Source organism: Chiloscyllium punctatum, chromosome 11 (assembly GCF_047496795.1).
Source record: "Chiloscyllium punctatum isolate Juve2018m chromosome 11, sChiPun1.3, whole genome shotgun sequence".
Classification (NCBI taxonomy): Eukaryota; Metazoa; Chordata; class Chondrichthyes; order Orectolobiformes; family Hemiscylliidae; genus Chiloscyllium; species Chiloscyllium punctatum.
Window position 1 is genome coordinate 22,636,614 of NC_092749.1, and position 26,546 is coordinate 22,663,159.

General features: G+C 42.9%; 2 protein-coding genes across 19 annotated transcripts in view; one reads left to right on the plus strand and one right to left on the minus strand.

Moving 5' to 3' along the window:
* Positions 1 to 14,837, minus strand: part of sdccag8 (SHH signaling and ciliogenesis regulator sdccag8) — a 357,014-nt gene extending 342,177 nt beyond the window's left edge. The window contains 4 exon segments of the mRNA XM_072580466.1: positions 374 to 456; positions 7,091 to 7,267; positions 14,539 to 14,604; positions 14,607 to 14,837. Of these exon segments, the coding sequence (XP_072436567.1) occupies positions 374 to 456; positions 7,091 to 7,267; positions 14,539 to 14,604; positions 14,607 to 14,784 (504 nt within the window). The 5' untranslated portion in view covers positions 14,785 to 14,837.
* Positions 14,838 to 15,193: 356 nt separating this feature from the next.
* cep170aa (centrosomal protein 170Aa) overlaps positions 15,194 to 26,546 on the plus strand; it is a 164,901-nt gene continuing 153,548 nt past the window's right edge. For 16 of the 18 annotated variants that reach the window (XM_072580474.1, XM_072580483.1, XM_072580480.1 and 13 more), the window contains exon 1: positions 15,194 to 15,325. The gene's annotated coding sequence lies outside the window, so the exon portion shown is untranslated. The other 2 variants (XM_072580475.1, XM_072580476.1) reach the window with 2 other exon arrangements.

The following is a 26,546-nucleotide window of genomic DNA, read 5'->3' on the forward strand; positions in this document are numbered from 1 at the left end:
ACAGTGGCATTACTGAGAAAGTTTGCTGTATTTTCCATGCTTTCTTCCTAACATACACAACAAAACAGCATTGCATTATTCTGGTGACTCGCTTTAGAACAAATAGTTCACTAATGCAATGTGTAAAACCAAATAAAAGTTAAGGATGTGATCTTGACTGTTTGGATTAGAATTCCAGTATTCCACGACAAAAGCAACTAAGACAGTACTGAACTAATTTTATGCTTTCCTGCTATACACCAAGTCGGCAAATGTAAACCAATAAGCTTGCAACTGGAACATACAAAAAACTTGCAGTCTAAAACCCAATTTTCAAGAAAATTTCAACTTGTTTATTTAAACATTAATATTCTCTTTTTTACTTGCGTATTACCATGGGATGTGTGCTGGTCGTAACTGCTGAACTTGGTCTTTCTTCCATTTCTTGATGTCGCAAGAGGGCTCGGAGCTCATTAACTGTATCAAAAAGATGTTATTATCTAACATGATCCATTTTAACAGCAAATGTACTTTGCACACTAACAGTAAATAAGCGGACATAAATTCACAACCAGTTAAATGCAATATCAGCCTGAATAATGGCAAACATAAAATTGATGATCTAACAGAGTTTTTAACTATTGATAGCAATACAATATAAATTAAGTCATAGTGTAGGCAAAAATAAGGAGGTAACATTTGGCCCACAAATAAAATAATTCTAGTTATCAGGATTGGACTCTTATGCAAAGTTGGGTAACTGGCAAGACATTACGATTTCATCGAAAGCAAAATGTTAGAAATATGAAGAAAAAGACAATGTTGGAAATACTCAGCAGGTCAGCCTGTATTTGTTGAAAGATATACAGTTAACATTTCAGATCAAAAAATTTTCAAAGGTCACGGAACAGAATCATTCAGTCTGATCTTCCAATCTCTGGAAATTTGGAGACCAGAAACAAAACAGATGCATATTAGGACTATGCGAAAGTCCTGAAACACTGACTCTGAGAATTGCACATGAAGTTTGAACCTCTGGTTTGAACCTAAGGAATACCTTAGGGGGCATAGCTTTAAATTAAGGGGGGGTAGATATAGGACTGATGTTAGGGGTAGGTTCTTCACTCAGCGAGTCGTAAGTTCATGGAATGCCCTGCCAGTAGCAGTAGTGGACTCTCCCTCTTTATGAGTATTTAAGCGGGCATTGGATAGGTATATGCAGGATAGTGGCTTAGTGTAGGTTAGGGGTGCTTTGATCGGCGCAACATCGAGGGCCGAAGGGCCTGTACTGCACTGTAATGTTCTATGTTCTATGTTCTATGTAATACCACTAGTTACCAGGAACCTCTGAAAAATTCTCCAACTCTGCATTGTGGACAGTTCCAACTTACTAACCCAAGTCATTACTCAGAACGCATTAGATAGAAATTGCCTAGTGCAAATAATTGGTTACAACTACATCCAAATCCCCAGTCCCAACTCCAACCTCAAAATTTCCTGACATGTCCACAACATTCAGTTCCTCCCTGAAACCTCCCACTCACACCCCGTGACTCCACAATCCAAGCTTCCCTGTAACACCTTCACTGAACCACTCCCAACTCTTTAGACACTATTTTTTCCTAGTCGAAAAGAGTGGCGCAGGAAAAGCACAGGAAGTCAGGCAGCAACCAAGGAGCAAGAGAGTTGATGTTTCAGGCATAAACCCTTCATCAGGAATGTGGAGAGGGAATGGGGCTGACAGCTAATTGGGAGGGGGTAATGGTGGGGCTGTGGGGAAGGTAGCTGGGAAGGCGATAGGTGGATACAGGTGGGGGGCAATTGTGATAGGTTTGTGGGGAGGGTGGAGTGGACAGGTGGGAAGGAAAATGGACAGGTAGGACAGGTCAAGACTGCAGTGCTGAATTGGAGGGTTAGATCTGGGATGAGATGGATGGAGGGGAGAATCAACTAGGTAAAAACAAGGACTGCACCAATCAACCACACCACTCTGTGGCCCAACATTTCAATTCCCCCTCCCACTCTGCTGAGGACATGGAGGTCCTGGGCCTCCTTAACCACCATTCCCTCACCACCCGACGCCTGGAGGAAGAACGTCTTATCTTCTGCCTAGGAACACTTCAACCCCAGGGCATCAATGTGGACTTCAACAGTTTTCTCATTTCCCCTTCCCCCACCTTACCCCAGTTCCAAACTTCCAGCTCAGCACTGTCCCTATGACTTGTCCTACCTGCCTATCTTCCTTTCCACCTATCCACTCCACCCTCCTCCCTGACCTATCACTTCCATCCCCACCCCCATTCACCTATTGTATTGAATGCTACTTTCTCCCCACTCCCACCCTCCTCTCATTTATCTCTCCACCCTGCAGGCACTCTGCCTGTATTCCTGATGAAGAGCTTTTGCTCGAAACGTCGATTTTCCTGCTCCTTGGATGCTGCCTCAACTGCTGTGCTTTTCCAGCACCACTTTAATCTAGGATGGAGGGGAGATTTGGAAACCAGTGAAGTCGATGTTGATGCCTTGTAGTTGAATGGTCCCAAGGTGGAAGAGGAGGCATTCTTCCTCCATTCAGCAGGTGTCTAGGATTTGATGGTTTGACGTTTGATTTGACGTTTGCTGAAATGCTCCTCACGTTGGCATCTTGACACCCTGATGTAGAAGAGACCATGTTGAGAGCAACAGACACAATAGATGAGGTGGGTAGATGTACAGTTAAATCTCTGCTGGATGTGAAAAGATCCTTTGGGGATCTGGACGGAGGTGAGGGGGAGGAAGTGTGGGCGCAGGTTGTACACTTAGTCCGGCGGTAAAGGAAAGTGCCGGGTGTGGAGGGTGGGTTGGTGGAGGGCTTGGACCTAACCAGAGAGTCATGGAGGGAATGGTCTCTGCAGAATGCAGATAGGGGTAGGGAGGGAAATAGATCTTTGGTGGCGGGATCTAATTGTAGCTGGTGGAGGATAATGTGCTGTATCTGGAGATTTGAGGGATGGAAGAGGAGGACCAGTGGATTTCTATCCTTGTTGTGGTTGGAAGAGTGGGGTTCAAGGGCAGAGGCACGGGAAATGGAAGAGATGTGCTGAAGGGTATTGTTGATCACCTGGGAGAGGACATTGCAGTCCTTGAAATAGATGGTCATCTGAGTTATCCTGGAGTACAATTGCTCCTCCCGGTAGCACATACAGTGGAGGTATTGGGAATAAGGGATCATGTTTTTATTGGTGGTGGGGTGGGGGGGGAAAAAGGGGAAGGAGGTGAGGTGGGAGTCAAGGTACCTGTGGGAGTCAGTGAGTTTGAAATATAGATAGGCAGAAGTGGGTACTGCAGACACTGGAGATTGGAGTCAAGATTAGAGTGGTGCTGGAAAAGCACAGCAGGTCAGGCAGCATCCAAGGAGCAGGGAAAAAAAATAAATCGATGTTTCGGGCAAAAGCCTTTCATCAGGAATCAGGATTTGAAATAGATGTCCATGTTGAGTTGGTCGCCAGAGATATAAAGACAGAGAAGTCCAGGAAGGGGAGGGAGGTGTCAGAGATGATCCATGTGAACTTAAAAAAGGTGAGTGTGGAAAGCGTTTGTGAGGTTGATAAACTGTTTAACCACCTCGTGGGAGCACAAGGTGGTGCCGATAAAGTCATCAATGTAGCAGAGGAAAAAGGTGGGGTATAATGCCTGTATAACTGCAGAAGATGGACTGTTCCACATATCCTATGAAGGGGCAGGCATAGCTGGGGCCCGTGTGGTGCTCAAGGCTACCCCTTTGGTCTGAAGGAAGTGGGATGATTCTAAGGAGAAGTTGTTGAGGGTGAGGACCAGTTCTGCCAATCAAATGCGTGTGTGTCAGTATGGGGGTCCTGGTTAGGTCGGCGGGAGAGGAAGAAACGGAGGGCTTCGGACACCTTTGCCATGGTGGATGGACATATATAAGGACTAGTGAAGAAGAGGCATTGGGAGCTGGGGAAGCATAGGTTATGGAGGAGGTGGAGGGCATGGGTGGTGTCCCAAATGGATGTGGGGAGTTCCTGGTCCACCGGGGACAGGACGGTGTTGAGATAGGTTGAGTGGGGCAGGAGCAGACGGAAACGATAGGTCAACTGGGGCAGTCAAGTTTGTGGGTCTTGGATAAAAAGAACCGGGCAGTGCGGAACTGTGAGGTTAGAGGCTGTGAATGGAAGATCCCCTGAGGTGATGAAGTTGTAGATGGCCTGGGAGATGGTGCAATTTCTGTTTTTGTTTCAACCAACCTGACTAACTCCACCAGATGACTCAGATCCAAGCTTCTGATTCACCCCCACCTGATACTACCCACCTCACCACCTTATCCATTAGTTCAATAAACCCTACCTCCACACCCCACCTGCATTAATACTTATTCAACTATACATTCACCTCATTACTCAGCCATATGCATGCGCTAATATACTGAAAAATACTGTGAACCGATTTTACAGAGAAATCCAAAAATTAGGAGTGATCCAGACAAAAGTAAATGAAGGATGTTATAATCCTATTTTACATTAACACTGGACAAGTCGGATCCTACAGTAAAAGCAGACATCTTAGACCCCAACTTTAAGACAACAAATTTCAAAGATTATAAATATAAATATGATCCCAGCTGATGTTAATACAAGACAAATTAAATCTCATCGACCATAATTTTCACTTTTGGTTGCTGTAGTGGTCAGTTAACTCAACACAATCATTGAATTGTTTCAGTTTTCAGTCACAAAATGAATGTAAGCAAAACACACATCCAGACTTTCACTCACTACACAAAAAACAATTCCAAGATGAAACTAAACCACAATTCCCCCATTTCTTAGCACAAATATAAAACTATAAATTAAAAACACGAAGCTTTACATTTGTTCTTAACAAATGGAACTGCCCCATTGGCAGAAGGGTTGAAAACCAGAAGACAATTTAATTTACTATAAGTACCAATGGCAATGTCCAATCATCTTCAGTTGCTTCATCAATGAGCTATACTCCATAATATTAAAAAAAGGTCAAAGATGGGATTGTGCATGGATGATTGCACAACGTTCATTACAACTCATGACTCCTCAGACGCTGGAAAGGTTCATGCTAAATGCAGGTATACTTGGACCAACATCCAGGTTTGTGCCAACAAGTGCAAAATAAAATTTGCATAACAAATCTCAGCTAATGGCCATCTCCAACGAGGAAAAATCTAACCATCACCTCTTGACATTCACCACTGAAACCCCCACTACCAACAGCCTTGGGGTTGCTATCAACCAGAAACTGAACTGGACTAGCAGCTCCAACAACACTCAAGAGGTTAGACACCATCCAGGACAAAAACAGCCTGCTCCATTGGCAACAGATCCAAATATTCAGTCCCTCTATCACCAACACTCAGTATCAGCAATATGCATTAATCTACAAGATGCAGTGCAGAAATTCACCAAAAGATCCTTAGACAGCATCTTCAAAATACACAACTACCTAGAAGGAGGACAAGGAGAGCAAATTCACAGGAGCACTAACATCTGAAAGTTCCCTCACCGTCTGACTTGGAACTATAAAATCAATATTTTATTGTTGCTGTATCAAAAACCTAAAACTGTCTTCCAGATAGCATATCAACAAAGTTTATATTCCTTGAATAAACAGAGACAAACTTTTAAAAGCTGCAACAAAAATATAAATTTAAAAATCCTAGCAATAGACTCTTGTAACATACACAAAAAGGTATTATTGTTGCCATTAGGCACAGTAAATTGTAACAGGCAGTAGTTACAATCTACCCCAAAAAACACAACATTCAGTCTAAAAACAACAGGTAGACAATAATTTTAAAAAGAAGCAAAGCTTCAGTCTCAAAAACTAAAATCTTGAATCCAAACAAGAACAATAAATTGAACAGGGTACTCCATGTTCTGCAAACTCAACATTTTTACAATAGGCATAATAAGGATGAGAGCCTTTGATAATTGTGACATCCGTGCTATCCTTGTACATAAGGCAATATTCATTCCAACTCTTCTATATGGCTCCAAAACGTGGTATAGACACCACCTGAAACTCTGAGAAATACCATCATTGTTGTTTGAGACCAAGTTTCTGCATCAGCTGGGAGTACTAACATCAGCATCCTTAAAGCAACCAACAGCAGCAACGTTACATTCATCCGAAACCAACTCCACTGGGCCAGCCAAGTGCTTAGGATACCTGATGTTCAACTGCCAAATTAAATCCTCTTCACCCAGCTCAAGGAAGGCATGAGAGGAAGACCAACCAAGCATTTCAAAGTCTGCCTGAAGGCCTCCTTTAAAAAAAGGCAACAACGATGTCAGCGCATAGGAGACCGTCATTCACATGAAATCATCTTGGGAGGAAGCAATTGCATGAAGGGACACAATTCTTTGAGAACACTCACTGGGAGGCAGAAGTAAAGGAACCAGAGAGAGATATGCCAGCAATTTCAATGCCAAGGACCAATTCAACCTTCCAGAAACACCTGCCAAATGTATGGTTGGAACTGCAGATCTGGAATCAGGCTCATCACCCAGCAATGATCCATAGAACCAAATGATCAGTGACATGGAATTTCCTAGTTGGGCAATCATAATCATTAGCGAGTGATTGCCAATGATTACAATAAGGCAGCTCTTCCTAGAGGTCTTTTGGCGCCTGGTTGATGCCTTGTAACACAAATCTAAAATAATTAATCATATATTAAGAGCTTTTACCTCACTGAAGTAGGTTAAGATCAACCTACATTCAACAACTTGCTCTGAAAGAGCTGATTTACATTTTGACAACTGTGACACATTCCATCATAGAATGCTGTCGATTGTTTCAAATGCTAAATAAAAACAACCCATAACAGTCTAAAAAAAACGTTAATTCATCCAAACTCCCAATATTCATGATATAGCAAATTTTGGGTCCAGGTTTTGAGCAGCATTTTTGGCAAAACTTAATCTGTCTTTCCTTAGGCCATACACAATGTGCCAAGTTTTGTTGACATTCATCGAGTAGCTCTTGAGATATACTGTTCACAAACAAACAGACTAAGAAACCAGAGAAATACCATAACCTTCAGTGATAGAGGCTATAAACATTAGTCAGTGATCACCTGCATGACTGTGCTTTAGCTCTTGCCATGCCACTTGACTGTGACATTGTCTTGTCCTTGGGGGACTTATTGAATTTGTCTGGATGGTGTCAGCTTCTGGAGGTGGTTCTGACGATTCTGTCTGATTTTTTTCTTCTAGAGTACACTTCAATTTCTGGATGCTTTCATTAGCTCTTTCTGCAAGCCAAGGTAGGAAAAACAGTAATACAAAAGAGGCAGAATGAACCCAATTTCTAATACAGACATCTTTATGATCACTTACATTTAAAAATAAATAAACCATGCTTTCAGTGTAGAAGGACCTTGTCTTCGTCAGTATTCTTAATGTCAAGTGGACCACGTAAACTCAATGAAAAGTTCGAGGTAGAAGCAAAAATGGGGTAACTGGTAGAAGTAGCAACAACTTACCTTATGTCATTGTCAAGTCACTAAAGATGATAAGACAGTCAGATTCTCATCTTCAGTCGAAAAACACATATTTACATATCACATTTAAAAAAAGACACACCTCGTGGGGCTTCGCGGGAGATTTTGAAGCAAATAGGTAGCATTTAAGGAATGTTTTAAAAGGCAGGAAGTGAGACAGACAAGTGGGAAGGTTTAGAGGGGGATTTCCACAGCTTGGCAGTTGAAGAGATGACCAATAAAAATGGAAAATGCTAAAGAGGGGAAAATTAGCAGGGATATCCCAGAGGTTTGTGCTGGAAAGAATTATGGGAGCACTGTGGCCATGGGGAAGTTTTGTAAGCAAGGCTAAGAACTTTATATTGAAAATGTTTGTACCTTGGGAGCAAGCAAGCAAGCACACAGGTGATGGCCGAATGGGATTAGGTGCAGCAAAAGGATACAACAGATTTGGATGACATCAAGTTTACAATGTAGAGCTGAAGACTGGCCAGAATTGCATTAGAATGTTCAAGTTTAAAAGAACAGAAGTATGTATGAGGTTTTCAGCAGCAAATAACCTGAGAAACAAGTGGAGTTCGGCAATCTAACCACAGGTGAAAATAGGCAGACTTAGTGATGACACAGAGAAGGGATGACAAATCATCTAATCTTAAAAACGACACTAAGATTGCACAGCAGAGTTCAAATCTCAAAATGGTTGAGAATAAGCAGGTTAGAAAGGAGCGGAGTTTGTAGTAAGGACTGATATTTTCCCAAAAGTTAGACTGGAAGTCGTTTTTGCTTATCCAATACTCAACATTGGACAAGAAGCCTGACAAGTTGTGGTGCCAATTATTAACATTGCATAGCAACTATCCATTTTGGGGCACAGTTTATTTGCTATTAAAATTAAGGACATGGGGGAGGCATTGATGTAATCATAGATCATAGAATCCCTACAGTGTAGAAAAAGGCCCTTCGGCCCAAGAAGTCCACACTGACCCTCCAAAGAGTAACAGGCCGAAACCTATTTCCCCCTACCTTATATTTACCCTTGACTAATGCACCTGAGGCATCCCTGAGCACGAAGGGCAATTTAGCATGGCCAAATCACCTTACCTGCACATCTTTGGAGTGTGGGAGGAAACTCACGCAGACATGGGGAGAACGTTGTGTGGAGTTTGCACAGTCGCCCAAGACTGGAATTGAACCCGGGTCCCTGACGCTGTGAGGCAGCAGTGCCAACCACTGAGCCACCATGCCGCAAAAGGGCAGACGTGAACGTGAACCAAATTATAAGAACAGGCCACATTAAGTAAGAGGTTTGGGCAGCAGGAAACAAGTAGTAAGATAATCAGGCAAGATCATGAAAATGTTTAAGCAAGATCAAATAATGTTAGACCTAATGTACTGTGAATCGGGAGTTGCTGAAGGCCATTGGAATCAGGGGAAGGAGCTAGTATACGATCGGATGCATGCATAAATTTTCAATAAGCTGAACTTTACACAGAATAAAAGAATGGTAATCTAACCAGGGCAGTAATGGAATCATTAAAATTGAAAAATTATAGAAGTGAGAAGATTTAATCTGCAAACAGGTGAAATATGGCATGGGAAATGGTGTGAAGCTGGTATTTGTAAACTGGTCTCAGCTTAAACATTGCATCAAACAGGATGCCTGAAGTGCAGGTGTATTGGTATATTGCAAATATAAGCATGAAACAATTGTTATGACATGGGCAAACCCTCCTGCTTAATTTAAAACCAGCAACACCGAAAAGATTTTTCCTGTGCAGCAATCTGTAAAAATTCAAGTGGGCAAGAACTATTTAAAGTAAAAATTAAAAACATTATTTCTTAAAGTATAACAGAGAAAAAATAACATTTACAATTCCTTCCTCTAACCTACCTTTTACTTTCCCTTCTACAATACTAGTCTGATAAAACTCCCAATTAACACTTATAGAAAAATTGAAACCTCAAAACCAGTTATTGGTTGAATCTTCTCTTTATCTTCAATCGGTAGATTGGTTCTCTAGGTCAGTGTTAAAGTTTTTCTTTGTGCAACTCCTGCTCTCGACAGGTACCTCAGAGAGTTCTGACAGCAGTCCACGGCTGTTGGTGTGGTGGCAGTTCTCCTCCCAACTGTTCAATTTTCCCCAGTCTTATACCCCAAAGCATCAGATTGTGTCATTAGCTTTTAAGATTTTGAATTGAATATATTGACACTTGATTGGAATTTGGCATTTTTCAGGGTATACTTTAAACTGATGGGCCTAATTCAAATCTGTTTTGCTGTTCCAGGTAACCAGCTACCCCAGTAGCTGGAGCACATGCTACATTGAATCTTATTAAGAACAATTGGTGCTGTCACGGTTGCTTTTACTCTCTTAAAAAGGTATAGTACACACACATCTTCGTAACACAATATCCAAAGTTGGCAATGAAATGAAAACCCTCAACAAATAAAGCTGTGCACATGGTGGGTGGAGTCACAAAGTTTCAATCACAGATTGAACGAGTGAGCAAAACTAGCATTTATTCAAAACTGCAGCATTTATTCAAAACTGCAATAAAAAGGAGCAGAATTTTAACATTAGGAGGTGTTTGAAATAAAATCAGGAAGCACTTTTCACACGAGTGTAAATTCGGAATGCTCTCCCCAAATTGTTGTGAATGCTGGCACAATATTATAAATAGGTACTTTAATATGGGATACAAATAAAATAGTTTAATGGTTTGATTTATTATTGTCACATGTACCTAGGTACAGCAAAAAAAGTTTGTTTTGCCTACTGTTCAGCCAGATCATAGCACACATAGTTCATAAAGGGAATAGAACAGGGTGAGAAATACAGTGTTACAGCTGCAGAGATGGTGCACAAGAAGCGAGATCAATATTAGATTTGAAATTTGAGAGATCCATTCAGAAGTATAACAACAGCAGGGAAGAAGCTGTTCTTGTACTGGTTGTTACATGTGTTTAAGCTTGTGTATCTTCTGCAACAGAATTCTCAACAAAAGAGGTTGGAAGAGATTATAACCAGGGTTGGAAGGTTCTTGGAGGACGTTGGCTGCCTTTCCAAGACTGCAAGAAATGTAGATGGAGTTACACGGTGGATGGTTGGCTTGCTTGATGGACTGTGCAGTATTCGCAACTCTCTGTAGTTTTTTATGGCCCTGAAAATAGCAGTTTCCAAACCAGGCCAAAATAAGTTGGTAGCATCCTTATGGATGTGCAAAATTTCCTTAGCCTCCTGAGGAAGCAGAGGCATTGCTTTGCCTTCTTGACCGTCGCATCAACATTGGTGGTCCAGGAAAGATTAGTGGTCATCGGCACTCCTAGGAACATGATGCTCTTGATCATCTCCACCCCAGCTCCATTAATGTAGATATGAGCGCGCCCCTCCATCTCACTACCTGAAATCAATAGCCAACTCTTTATTTTTGCTTATGTTGTTCTTTTTATACCACACCACCAAGCCCACTCTCTCTTTCCCATATTTTGTTTTGTCGTTTTGAGATCCAGCCTACAGCAGTGGTGTCATTAGCAAACTTATAAATAGAGTTATGACTGTGGGGCTAAATTTCACCCTAAATGTATAGGGACTACAGTATGCTGAGGCTGAGTGCAGGGGCTGAGTATGCAGCCTTGCTGTGCTGAAGATTGTCGTGGAGGTGGTGCTGTTGCCTAACCTCATCGATTGTAGTCTGTGGGTCAGAAAGTTGAGAATCCTGTTGCAGAGGGCAGAGCAGAGATTAGGTTTCAGAGTTTGGAGATTAGTGTTGAAGGCAGAGCTGTAGCCAATAAAGTAGAGGCAAATGTTGGTCTCCTAGTTATCCAGATATAGTGTTAGGTGCATTAGTCAGAGGGAAATGGGTCTGGGTGGGTTACACTTCAGAGGGTCAATGTGGACTGGTTGGGCCGAAAGGCCTGTTTCCACACTGTAGGAAATCTAGAATGAGCATAGGGCTAAAGAGGTGGTGTCTGCTATGGACCTGTTGCGATCATAGACAAATGGCAAGGGGTCAAGGCCGGCTGGGAGACTAGAACTGATATGAGCCATGACTAAACTCTCAAAGCACTTCATTATTATGGTGGTCAGAGCCAGCGGGTGGTAGTCGTTGAAGCAAGTTAAATGAGTTTTCTTTGGTACCAGGATGGTGGTGGTCTTCTTCGAACAGGTGGGTACTTCAGATTGTAGTGCAGAGGGATTAAAGATGTCAGCAAATACTCTCACCAGCTAGTCTGCATCAAATCTAAGTGCACGGCCAGGGATTCCACCTGGGCCAATTGCTTTCCATGGGTTCATTATCAAAAAGGTCAATCTGACGTCTGTAGCAGTGATTGAGGGAACAGGTGCATCCAGGGCTGTCGGGGCAGGTGACACCATTCGCTGACCTTCTGTTTGAACGAAAATATATGGAGCGCATCAGGAGGAATGTATTTTTGATTTGGAGATGTATTTTTGTCTGCTATTCTGTTCTGTTCTGTCGTGTACACCTTACTGTCTATGGCAGGTGTCCATGTGGTTAGTTTGGGTCTCTAACTTAGGCCAGTATTGCCTCTTGGCATCTCAAGTGGCCTTACAGATGTACTATCTGGATTTCCTGTAAAGGTTAGGGTCATCAGACTTGAACACTGCACACCTAGTCTTCTGTAGGCAATGGATATTCTGGTTCATTCAAAGTTTCTAATTGGAGAATAAATGGATTTACTTCTGGTATGCAGTCCTCTACACACTTACTAATGAAGTCCATGATGGTAATGGAATACTCATCTAGGTTGGCCATTGAATTCCTGAACATGGACCAGTCCACTAATTCCAGACAACCCTGCAGAAGCTCTTCCATTGTGACTTTTGAGGATTCGTCGCTCAGATTGAGGTTCAGGTTGTAAATTTGCTCACTGAGCTGGAAGGTTTGTGTTCAGACGTTCCATCACCATGCTAAGTAATATCATCAGCGAGCCTCCGGTGAAGCGCTGGTGTTCTGTCCCACTTTCAATTTATGTGTCTTGGTCTCTTAAGGTGGGTGATCTAGTTTCCAGTTCTTTTTCTCAGAGATGGGTAAATGGGGTCCAAAGCTATGTGTTTAATGATGGAGTTCCGATCTGAATGCAAAGCCTCTAGGAATTCCCATGCATGTCTCTGTTTTGGCTGTCCTATGATGGATGTATTGTCCCAATTGAAGTTGTGTCCTTCGTTGTCTCTATGTAAGGATACTAGTGATAATGGTTCATGTCTTTTGGTGGCTAGTTGGTGTTCATGCCTGTACTCAGGACTGTAAAAAACACTGCATCGAACAGACAGGCAGAAAACTAGCTACCAGGATAGATGAACACCAACTAGCCACCAAAAGACATGACCCACTATCACTAGTATCTTTACATACAGACAACGAAGGACACCATTTCAACTGGGACAATACATCCATCTGAGAGACAGGAGGGGCAGCGCTGTGGAAGCTTGTGATTTCAAATAAACCAGTTGGTCTATAATCTGGTGTCATATGACTTCTGACTATTTTTAAAAAAAAAGCTAGAGAGATGCAGAAACTTGCTCATTATGTACGTTCAAAACAAGAAATAAACAGATCATAATAAGTCTGGGAATTAATAGTTATGAAGACACGGTAAGAAAGTGAAATTGAGGACTATCAGATAATCTATGATTTCACTGAATAATAAAGCAGACGATGGACTGAATGGCCTACTTTTGCTCCTACATCTTAGGGGCCCAGGGCTGGATGGCAAAACCGGTTGTGTTATGTGTAAAGGAATCACAAAGCAGATGAACAATATTAACATTTTTTGGTATACATTCAATTTCTTTCTGAAAGTTACAAGTGAATCTGCTTTTGTGCTGCTTTCATGCTGAACTGTAAATCGTAAGACATAGGAGCAGAATTAAGCCATTTGGCTAATCAAATCTGCTCCTCCATTCAATCAAGGCTGAGATGTAATCTGGTTTGACCTGGAATGAACTGAGATGAGGAGGAATTTCTTCAACTAGAGGGTGGTTAGTCTGTGGAACTCATTGCAGCAGCAGGCTAAGTTACAGAGCGCATTAAAGACAAGAGATCGATAAATTCTTGGTTGACATTGAGATCAAGGTTTTTGGGAGAAGGCAGGAGAATGGGGTTGAGGAACATCTCAGCCATGATTGAATGGCTGAGGTCCGGTTAAAGAAATTGTGGATACGAAAGCATTATGATGAATGGGTAGCCAAGGGCTAATCAATTGGAATTGAGAAAGTGAAGTTGTAAGCAACTGAGGGTGTAGTTCCCCCCAGGAGCAGATACTTAAATAATTGGAATTGAAAAATGATAGAGGGGGTAGAGGGTGAGCAATGAAAGACGGGTGTGGCCATAAACAATGGCAAAACGAAATTGGGAGTTGGAAATGAGGGTGGGAGCTCATTCTGTTGAGGGCATCGCTGAGTTGATAAAATGGCGTGATGAACAGCTGGTTCCAGTATCACACTAACACAAATTATTTTAAGTTCATACATGTTCAAAATGTATGTATTTCTTTACTCCACTACTCCTGTAGCTACATCTAAAATAACTCAACTGAAATCAAATCGACATACGTTTCAGTGCAAATGACACAATCTATGTTATATGTTTGCGAGGCGAATCTACAGAGTGCTGAATGTGCTTCACAAATCTTTGTTGAGTTGTTTTTTTTACATTCATATTTTGTAAATAAATTGAAAAAGGGGCAAAACGTTTGGTCCTAAGTACACTACTTTCAATTACAGCACTCTTCAAAATCCATATGCCAGTATATTTCCCCCATAGGGCGTTTGTCCTGCCAACCAAGGTGTAATTTCAGCAGTTCCAGAAAATTCACCAGACAAACTTTCATCTCTACACAGTTAACAATTTGATGCAACATAAGTACGCAGCAGATGTTTCATTGGACGTACAACCTATCGGCAAATACAGATGTTACGACAAGGCTTGGAGAAGAACCTCGGCCTTGCTCATCCGAGCCTTTAACTGACAGCTGTCTCCGACAAAAGAGGCTACCCCCTTCGTGTTGTTCGCGCACTCACCTCTTAAACCTTTCAGATACGTCTCCAAATCGTCCTCGATGTTTGACTCGCAGGAGGCCTTCATGTGGCCCAATTATACAGCGAAAGGTTAAAAGTACCTCTCGATGAAAAAGAACAACGTTGACAAGGTCGATAACTGAAAACGCTCCGTACAGCTTTGGTTAAACTCCAGCGCCGCTGACAGGACACAGCCCCTGAACCAATCAGCACCGAGTTCAAATTAAACTTTGGGCTTCCTTTCACCATAGAGACATCGGGTTCAGTGATGGAGGTGTCTCAAACAGAGGATGCTGGGGACTGTAGTTCTACGTATGAGACAATGAGGAAAACGGGAACGGGGCTTTGGGCGTTTGATAGGATGGCTACCTCAGGCCGATAGAAATACAACTCCCAGAAACGCTTGCGAGATGGTTTATGGGAGAATCCGACTGTCTGGCATTATTTTTTCCCGCCCTTCCATTAAATCCAGCAGTCCACAGTTTAGTTCCCACCTATTGCACGCACCCACAGCCGCTGCGGGCGCGATGACGTCCAGTCCGCGGTCACGATTGGTCAAGAGCCCCGTCAGTCATGAGTGGGCTAACTTTGCCTTGATTGAGCTCGGGGCTTTTGGACGTTGTCCATGGCCCGTCGTAGTCTGCGCATGCCTCAACCAAATTCTCCTCCCCGCCCCCACCTAACCGTCCATTCTGCTCGAGCGGCCGCTATATGCAATAACGTTATTGCCGAGCAACGGGCGTGTTGCTGATGTTTGTCTGAGCCTGGGCAGGGCAGCTGCACTGCTAGGGTGAGTCTGCCACACGGAAATGCCGAGGTGATAAAGGCTACAGATTTGTGCACACCCGCCTGGGTGGTGGATTTTAATATTTTGAAGATGAAATGGAATAACGGTTCGAGGGATTGTGTATAAAATGCCGTTGGGTGGGGGAGGGGCGTCTGATGTGGAAGCGATCATCCCGCAATTGCCGCCTGACAGGTCGCAGTCTGTGGGGGACTTTTTCCATGGGCTGCTTCTTTCAAGTTATTATTTTGGATTGTTGACGTTCCCACTGTTTTTCATTGAAACGAGTGGCTCAGAAAGCGAGAAGGCGATTCGAGGTTCAAATGGCTATCCGTTACTTGACCGTACTCATGTGCTCCTCCAAACCTTTACTAACATTCCCTTTCCCACCACCCGCCACTTCTGCACCCCCCCCCTTATTCGTTCCTTACTGTAATGTATTCGTGCTACCTCTATGAATTTAGTCTAAACGCCGTTCTGAGATTTAATGTTCTTTTGCATTTCACTCCTCCCTTTTCTTAATTTAACGGATTTTTCATCGAGATTTTATTTTTAAAAAAGCTTTGTAGTTAGTATGCCAATGGATCCGAATGCACAGTACTAAACCGGTAAACGATTATGTTTCTTTTTTTTGTTTCTTTTTGTTACCCTGAACAAAGGAAGCTTTGGGTTACACCACGGAATTCCATTTGAAGGTCTTTTTTTTTAATCGACAATTTGAAATGGAAACTCCCTTATTTTAGGTTAAATCGACGCATCTTAATCTTTTGACCGATTCTGTTCTGATTGTTAAAACAGAATACGGTAATACAGAAGTAGTATAGCTGGATAAGGGCTATTCGCAAATTTCTGGCCGACTGCCAGTATAGTAGGGGCATGGCAAATCTTGTGAAACAGATTAACCATTACTTATCATTTTGAAATGTAATTATTAGATTTATTAAATTATTGGCTTTGATATTGAAAATGCATCGAAATGTATTAAATTGCGCTCGAAGCCAGATACAATTCATTTATAAAATTCTTCAGAAACATTTCACAGGAAATGTTTCCTCTTCCTGTACATTCCCGCTAAGGAATAGGGTCACATGAAACTGGCTGGAGTGTTTCCTTTTCGGATTTCATTTCAGCAGCGTGTTCCTTTCCTGTGTGCTTTGTATCGAGGCATAGTTCAAGTGAGTTGGATCCCATTCATATAAGTCAGACGCCTTTTCAGTATTTTTGACAGTGAAACAATGCGTTATCGTGTAGCCTTTTCAAAGGACAGGAGAAGAAGAAAACCTTTGTTATTAGACATAAAATGGAAGATAAGTGGTCATGCTGGAACTTATTTTAGTGATAAATCATAATTGGATAATTATTAGAGCATAAGACAGACCATAGAAATTGAAAACTCTATGGACTCACCTGTATGTGTATCGAAAACTGCACAGCACCACAAATAACCTGAAGTATAGTAGTCTATAATCAATTGAGGCCAGTCAACTGAGTCTTAAATAAAATTTGTCCAGTTTGAATTTTGTGAATCTGGAGGTCAAGCACAGCTATTGAACTCTAAATTAAAATACCTCATTCTGTTTTTATCTGTACCTTTAAGATGTTCACAAATTAATAGTACCATTGATTAGCATTGATTGAAATGTGATTTTATCAAACTAGACACTTGTCTAACCACCTTTTTGAGGTTTGGCAATATAAAAAATTAGGGCACAACTATGGTAACTGAAGCAATTTCATACAACTTTAACTTAGAATCATAGAATTTTAGTACAGGGCACCATCTGATCTATTGTATCTGTACCAGCTCCTGAAAGAGCTAATCAGTTAGTCCTGTCTCTGTAGCCCTTTTATTTTTAATTTCTTTCAAATATATATCCAGCTCTCCTTTGAAGCCTCCTGTGGAATCCACCTCCACTATTGTCCAGAATCACATTCCAAATTCTAAAAACTGAGTGAAAAAGTTTTTCCCTGCTTCACTCCTCGCTTTCTTGCTGAAAATCTTGAAATCTTGACCTGCAGTTACTGAACTTCTGTCCTATAGAATAAGGTTTGCTTTAATTTTCCTTTTTTCTAGCTTGGTCTTTTCAGCTTTCTTTCTACTTTTTAATTCTTTTAACAGTCTGAGCTATACTGAAGGTGGTCTCCACTGGTCCCATTTGCTAAGCCTGAGCTTTATATTTTATTTTCAAACTTTATTTTGAAACTAATAAGCGGTAGAAAAGGGGCACACAGCATGGCTAGAATCAGTGAAGAATGAGAAATAAATCAGTTAATGTAAACTTTGGACCAGGAGTCCATGGTTGACTGTCTTTCGAGAGTGACATTTAAACACTAATGCATCTGCTTGTACAGGTGGCTATAAAAGATCCCATGGCATCTTTTCAATGAAGAGCAGAAGAGTTATTCCTGATGCTCTCTGGTCAATGTTTATCCTTCAAAAAAAAACTTATCCGAAGCAGGTACTTCAGTTATTCCCACATTTGTGGGAGATTGTGTGCAAGTTGACTCATGGGTTATTCATCTTTACAATATGACTGCACTTCAGAAATAGGGCTGGAAAAGCACAGCAGGAATCATTCCTGATGAAGGGCTTATGCTCGAAACGTCGACTCACCTGCTGCTCGAATGCTGCCTGACCTGCTGTGCTTTTCCAGCACTACACTCTTGACTCTGATCACCAGCATCTGCAGTTCTCATTTTTTCCTCACTTCAGAAATACTTCATTGACTGCAAAGTGCTTTTGAGTATCCTGTGACCATCAAACATGTTGGATTATTGCAAGATGCTCTCTTTTGACTGGGTTCTAGTGTTGGGTAGGTTTAAGAGGAACAGAATTTTGGATAAACGGAAATTTACAAAGAGCATAGGATCTGAAATCCACAGGGAGAGGCATTGAGATTGTTGAGGTGACAGATTTGAATGATTTTAGTGGCAAAAAGATTGAGTCTCCTGAAACACAAGTTTTTTATTAACCTGGCTGTAAGCAGTCTGCGGTTCCTTAACATGTATTTGAATGTTATGCGTGAGATGTGTTTGCATCTTCAATTATGAGTTTTTATCTGAAAATAGTGGAAAGCTTTGGGGTTTCTTCCCTGGGGAACAAATCCGTTTTTATTAATGCACTGTTTCAGGGAAAAAAGAAATTTTAATTGGTTAAAAACTGATTTTAAAATGTCCTTTCTCTTTGTTCAGATGAACATGCAGACTTATCCAGGTTTTTGTCAGTGCCACTTTTGTAAGGGGGTGCATTAGAAGTCTGATTCAAATTAGATTTTAAGGACAAGGAGTATGTCACTTGCAATTTTTCTAACTCGTGGAAAAGTTATTATTTCTAAAAGTAAAGGCAATTTCTAAACCAGACTGATTATGTACAAAAATCTGAAAATAAAAACAGAAAATTCTGGAAATACTCAGTCTGGCAGGTTGAGATCAACTAGGCAAAAGTGAGGACTGCAGATTCTGGAAACCAGAGTCTAGATTAGAGTGGTGCTGGAAAAGCACAGCAGGTCAGGCAGCATCAGAGGAGCAGGAAAATCGACGTTTCGGGCATAAGCCCTCCATCAGGAAGGGAGGCAGGGAGCCTCCAGGGTGGAGAGATAAATGGTGGGTGGGGCTGGGGATAAGGTAGCAGAGTACAACAGGTGAGTGGGTGTGGGGTTGGGGGGGTGGAGCAGATAGGTGGGAAGGGAGATTGGCAGGTAGGACAGGTTATGAGGACAGTGCTGAGCTGGAAGTTTGGAACTGGGGTAAGGTGGGGGATGGGAAATGAAGAAACTGGTGAAGTCCACATTGATGCCCTGGGGTTGAAGTGTACTGAGGCGGAAGATGAGTCGACTTCCTCCATGCGTCGGGTGGTGAGGGAGCAGCGGTGGAGTCCTGCATGTCCTCAGCAGAGTGGGAGGGGAAGTTGAATTGTTAGGCCATGGGGCAGTGGGATGGTTGGTGCGGGTGTCCCGGCGATTTCCCTAAAGCGCTCTGCGAGGAGGTGTCCAGTCTCCCCAGTGTAGAGAAGACCACATCAGGAGCAACAGATACCATAAATGACATTGGTGGATGTGCAAGTGAAACTCTGATGGATGTGGGAGGCTCCTTTGGGGCCTTGGATGGATGTGAGGGAGGAGGTGTGGCGCTGGTTTTGCAATTCCTATGGTGGCAGGGGAAGATGCCAGGACTGGAGGGTGGGTTGTTGGGGGGAGTGGACCTGATCAGGTAGTCACAGAGGGAGCGGTCTTTGCGGAAAGGGGTGGGGAGGGAAATATAACTCTGGTGGTGGGGTCCGTTTGGAGGTGGCGGAAATGTTGACACCTCCTCCTACCACCTGTGGTGGTGGTCTGGCGCACTGACCTCTACACCGCTGAAGCCAGACGCCAACTCGAGGACACCACCTCCTACCGCCACCTCGACCATGACCCCACCCCTCCATCACCAAACCATCCTCTCCCAGACCATACAGAACCTCGTCACCTCAGGAGATCTCCTACCCACTGCTTCAAACCTCATAGTCCGGGAACCCCGCACTGCCTGGTTCTAACTCCTTCCCAAGATCCACAAGCCTGACCACCCTGGCCGACCCATTGTCTCAGCATGCTCCTGCCCCACTGAACTTCTCTCTACCTACCTCGACACTGTCCAATCCCCCCCCTAGTCCAGGAACTCCCCACATACGTTCGATACACCACCCATGCCCTCCACCTCCTCTAAGACTTGCGTTTCCCCGGCCCTCAACGCCTCATCTTCACCATGGATATCCAATCCCTCTACACCTCTATCCGCCATGACCAAGGCCTCCAAGCCCCCTGTTTCTTCCCCTCCCGACGTTCCCAACAGTACCCTTCCACCGACACACTCATTCGCCCTTAACAATTTCTCCTTCGAATCCTCCCACTTACTCCAGACCAAATGGATATCCATGGGCACCCATATAGGCCCCAGCTATGCCTGTCTCTTTGGCTACATAGAACAGTCCATCTTCCGTAATTACACCGGCACCACTCCCCACCTCTTCCTCTGCTACATTGATGACTGCATTGGTGCCACCTCATGCTCCCGTGAGAAGGTTGAGCAATTCATCAACTTCATCAACACATTCCACCCTGACCTTAAATTTACCTGGACCATCTCTGACACCTCCCTCCCCTTCCTGAACCTCTCCATCTCCATTAACGACAACCGACTAGACACTGACATTTTTTACAAACCCACCGACTCCCACAGCTACCTGGATTACACCTCTTCCCACCCTACCTCCTGCAAAATGCCATCCTGTATTCCCAATTCCTCCACCTCCGCCGTATCTGCTCCCAGGAGGACCAGTTCCACCACAGAACACACCAGATGCCGCCCTCCTTTAGAGACCATAATTTCCCTTCCCACATGGTTAAAGATGCCCTCCAATGCATCTCGTCCACATCTCGCACCTCCGCCCTCAAACCTCACCCCTCCAACCGTAACAAGGATAGAACCCCCCTGGTGCTCACCCTCCACCCTACCAATCTTTGCATAAACCAAATCATCCGACGACGTTTCTGCCACCTCCCAATGGACCCCACCACCAGGGATATATTTCCCTCCCCATCACTTTCCGCCTTCCGCAAAGACCGCTCCCTCCTTGACTACCTGGTCAGGTCCATGCCCCCCAACAACTCACCCTCCCGTCCTGGCACCTTTCTCTCCCACCGCAGGAATTGCAAAACCTGAGCCCACACCTCTTCCCTCCCCTCCATCCAAGGTCCAAAAGGAGCCTCCACATCCATCAAAGTTTTACTTACAATAAATGATATTGGTGGATGTGCATCAGTTGCACCCGCTGCTGTCTCCTCTACACTGGGGAGACTGGACGCCTCCAAGCAGAGCGCTTTAGGGAACATCTTTTGGACACCCGCACTAATCAACCACATCGCCCTGTGGCCTAACATTTCAACTCTGCCGAGGACATGGAGGTCCTGGGCCTCCTTCACTGCCGCTCCCTCACCACCCGACGCCTGGAGGAAGAAGGCCTCATCTTCTGCCTCGGAACACTTCAACCCCAGGGCATCAATGGGGACTTCACTCATTTCCCCTTCCCCCACCTCACCCCAGTTCCAAACTTCCAGCTCAGCACAGTCCCCATAACTTGTCCTACCTACCTATTCACTCCACCCTCCTCGCTGACCTATTGTCTTCATCCCACCCCCATCCAGCCATTGTACTCTTTGCTACCTTCCCCTACGCTCCTCCCTATCACCTTCATCCTCATCCCCACCCCCACTCACCTATTGTACTCTATGCTACTTTCTCCCCACCCCCACCCTCCTCTCATTTATCTCTCCACCCTTCAGGCACTCTGCCTGTATTCCTGATGAAGGGCCTTTGCCCGAAAAGTAGATTTTCCTGTTCCTCGGATGCTGCTTGAACTGCTGTGGAAGGAGAACTATCAACATCCTTACTCCCCAGCACTGCAAACCATGCCCCCACCCCTCACCCCCAACTATTGCTTAAGTGCTGCCCCCTCCACAGTTCACTTCTGCTCTGAAGAGTTATCTAGACTGAACATTAGCTTGCTTTCTCTCTGTGGATGCTGCCTGACTCACTGATCTCTGGTATTTGTTTTCAACATTTTCCAATAGTTTCCAACAAATTATAATTTGGTCCTAATAAAGAAAAATTTAAAGATTGTAGGATCTATTCAGAGATATTTGACCTTTGAGAGAGACAGCAGGGAAGGCAAAAATGGTGGGTTGCACTATTAATAACTGAAATGACTACAATTATGAAGATGATCTAGGCTCTGATAATGTAGGTCCATTTGGGTGGTGGTAAATAGAAATAGCAAGGGAAAGAAGACATTGTAGGTGTAGGGTACAGCCTGCCAAATAATAGACACTGCGGGAAAGACTATAAAGCACAAGTAATAGGAGCATGTAAAAAGAATAGAGCAATAATTATGGGTGACTTTCATTTTCATGTTGATTTAGCTTAAACAAATTGGAAAGGGTAGCTACAGCAGTGAATTCGTAGGGCGCATTAAGGATAGTTTCCTAGTGCAATATGGTGCAGCTAATCAGGGAGCAGGTTATCTTGGATCTGCTAATGGGTAATGAGGCAGGTTTAACAATTTATCTCTTGAGTAAAAGATTCCCTTGGAAGTAGCGATCATAATATTATTTAATATTCAGTTTGAAAGTGAGAAACTTGCATCGGAAAGAATTGTCTTTCCCTTAAAGGGTATTACAATGGAATGAGAGTAGAGTTAACTAAAGTAAACTTGTCAGATAGATTAGCAGGAATGACAGTAGGCAAGCAGTGGCAGACATTTTTTTAAGGAGGTAATTATTGACTCTCAGCAAAAATTTATCCAATAAGGAGGAAAGATTCTAAGAGAAGGATAAATCAACCATGGGAAACCAACAAAGTTAAGGTGGGTTTTAAGTTGAAAGGTGAAGCACATAGGAGGCCCAGGTCAATGATAGCCCTGAAGACCTGGATAAATTCAGAATCCAGCAAAAGAGAACTAGAATGATGATGAAGACAGAAAATAAACTAAGAGGGCTAACTAGCGATGAATATAAAAACTGATGCTGAGAGTTTCTTTAGATATGTAAAAGGAATAGAGGGGTCAAAATGAACGTAAGCCTGAGCAATGAATCTGGGGACATGGTTTTAGGGAACAAAGAAATGGCAGGGGAGTTAAACAGATTTGCATCAGTCTTTATCGTGGAACACACTTCAAACATTCCATAAAAAATAGAGTACAGGGGAGGAATTAAGTAGCATCACTATCACTTTTTTTTTGACGAACTAATGGGAATAAAAACAAGTTCCTTGGCCTTGATGGCTTGCATCCGAGAATCCTAAAAGAGATAGCTACAGAGATAGTGAATGCATTGGTTGTACATTTCAAAAAAAACCCTTGGATTCTAGAGAAGTACCAAAAGATTGAAAAATTGCTGTTGTGGTATGCCTGTTCAGAAAGGTATAAATCAGGTAACTATAGGATTATTGGCAAAATATTGAAATTAGCTATTAAGGAAGTAATAGCAGAATATGTGGAAAATCATAATCCAATCAAGCAAAGCCAGCATGATCTCATGAAAGGGAAATTGTATCTAACTAATTTACTAGTTTTCAAGGGACTCATAACCAGTATGGAAGCAGTCGTATTGTATTTGGACTTCCGGAAGATATTCAGCAAAGTACCTCATAAAAGATTGTCATAAGATAAAAACCTTGTGGCCTCCTCTACATTGGGGAGACAGGCTGCCTACTTGCGGAACGTTTCAGAGAACACCTTTGGGACACCCGCACCAACCGACCCAACTGCTCCGTGGCTGAACACTTTAACTCTCTCTCCCACTCCGCCAAGGACATGCAGGTCCTTGGCTGCCTCCATCGCCAGACCATGGCAACATGACGCCTGGAGGAAGAGCGCCTCGTCTTCCGCCAAGGATCCCTCCAACCACCAGGGATGAATGCAGATTTCTCCAGCTTCCTCATTTTCCTCTTCCCCCCCCCCCCCCCCCCCCCACCTTATCTCAGTCCCAACCCTCTGACTCAGCACCGCCTTCTTGACCTGCAATCTTCTTCCTGACCTCTCCGCCCCCACCCTCTCTCCGGCCTATCACCCTTACCTTAACCTCCTTCCACCAATCGCATTCCCAATGTCCCTCCTCCCTACCTTTTATTTTAGCCTGCTTGGCACACCTTCCTTATTCCTGAAGAAGGGCTTATGCCCGAAACGTTGATTCTCCTGCTCCTTGGATGCTGCCTGACCTGCGCTTTTCCAGCAACACATTTTTCAGATAAGATAAAAGCCCACAGTGTTGAAGATAGAATATTGGCATCGGTTGAGAATTAGCTAATGGGCAGGAAACAGTGAATGGGGATAAGGGTTTTTTTTAGGTTGGCAACCTATGATCAGTGGCATTCTATGGGGATCAGTGCTAGGACTGCAGCTGTTTACAATATATATTAAGGAATTGAAGGAAGGAATTTAATGTTCTGCAGACAACACTAAAATAGGTAGAAAGGAAGATTGACAGGAGCACAAAAAATCTACAGCAAAATATTGATAGGTTACATAATTTGAATTTATTGTTATGTGTACTGAGGCACAGTGAAAAGCTTTGTCTTGCGAGCAATATATGCAGCTCACATAGTATAGAGAAGTAAATAATAGGTAAACAGCAGCAACAAGAAAAACAGGTACGGATGAATGCTAAGAGTTTGAGTCCACTCAGTACTTATAAGTGAGCAAAAAGTTGGCAAATGGTGTATTAATGTGGGGAAATGCTCTTCATTTTGGAAGGGAGAGCAAAAGAGTAGAATACTATTTAAATAGAGAAAAATTGCAGCAAGTTGTAATGCACAAACTTGGGCGCAGTAGTTAATCAGGAAGGCTAATGGTATGTTGGTCCTTATTTCAAAAGGGCTCAAATATAAGAGTGGGGGATTATTACTGCAATTAGACAAGGTACTAGATCTGGAGTACTGAGCAGTTTTAGTCCCATTATTTTAAGGAAAAATATCATTTCATTGAAGGCAATTCAGAGAAGGTTCAGTGGGCTGAAATGAAGGGATTGTCTTAAGAGCAGAAACTAAACAGGTTTGGACTCTAATTCTTTTAAACTCCAGTGAGTAGAAGTGATTTCATTGGGACTATGAGATTTATAAGTGGCTAGAGAGGGTACATACTGAGAGGATATTTCCCCTCATGAAAGACCCTAGCACCAAAGAACATAGTCTCAGAGTAAAGGGATGCCAATTTAAGACTGAGATGAGGAGGAATTTCTTCTGAGGGTTGAGTACCATTAGAACTCTTTGCTGCAGAGGTCTGTGGGGAAAGAATTTTTGTGTATGAGGCAGATTCTTGATCGGTAGGAGGGTAAAGGCAGGAAGGTACATGTGAGAAGTGTCAAATCAGCCATGAACCTTTTGAAAAGCAGAGCAGACTGAAGGGTCTGAATGGCCTCTTGATGGCCTATTTCTTATGGCCTTGTTTGAGAGGGCTTTTACTTCCTAAAACAGTTACAGACCATCAACTAAACAAGTTCACGTAAATGCCATATTCCTCCGAGTAGGTTATGGCTTTGTGCAGGAGCCTGTCGTAGCTCAGTTGGATGATAATTGGACTCGATCCCAGGGCCATTGTTTTGATTTCTACGTAGGATCATAAATTCTTTTGAGTATTCAATAGTATATTTGTTTCTTTTTAAAAAAGCAGAAATAAAGTCCATTCTCCGCAGTCTGACTTCATTGCAAGTTGGAAATCTTAATTACTGTAGTTCAGAATACAAAAACAGTAGTAGGCCATTCAGCCCTTTGTTGATGTTCTAACATTGGGGTCGTGGCTGGTCTGTGGTTTAACTCCATATACTTGCCTTTTGTCCATATTCCTTAATACCTTTGCTTAACAAACCTTTATCTCTCTAACTTAAAATTAATAACTAGCATCCACTGCCATTTGTGGGAGCGTTCCAAACATCATCTACCCTTTGTGTTAGAATTGCTTCCTGACATCTCTGCTGAATGGTCTAGACCCAATATTTAGACTACACCCCCTAGTTCTACAATCCCCAGCCAGTGGAAATAGTTTATCTCAAGCTACCCTATCTTTCTTTGTTGAAGATGTTGATCAGATCACCCCTCAGCCTTCTAAGTTCCAGAGAAAGTAGGCCTAATTTGTATAATGTCTCCTTATAATCACTGAAGATCAGGTATCATTCTTGTTAACCTACATTTGTGCACTCTAAAGTTCATTTTCTTACATAAGTATGGTACCAGTTCTGCTCTCATTACTCAGTGAGTCTAATTACGCTTTTGTGTAACTGTAGCATAACTTCTGCATCCTTTTAGTTTGCTGGTTATTGTTACTGAAATTGTACAGAAGGAACAGCTGATTGATGATTGGTACAATGGATGCTAAACCTGAAATTAGTTAAGGGTTTCAAAATATTATTAGCCTGTGTCAAACAATCTTCACTTTAATGTAGCATCTGCACATGTGCAGCGAATCTGACACAACCACAGTGTTCATCCTGTTATACTGTTCTACGCAGGACATCTTAACAAGGTTTGCAGTATTTCTGCAGTGAACGTTTGCTAAATGGGGATCGACTGTTTGACTTTTCTAAATGCATTACCTCCCACTTACCAGAGTTGAACTCTATCTATAACTTCTGCCCACTCCAACCCATCTATATTATTTTGGAGCTTACAGCTATCCTCTCTGCCTTTGTTGGGTATAGCATTT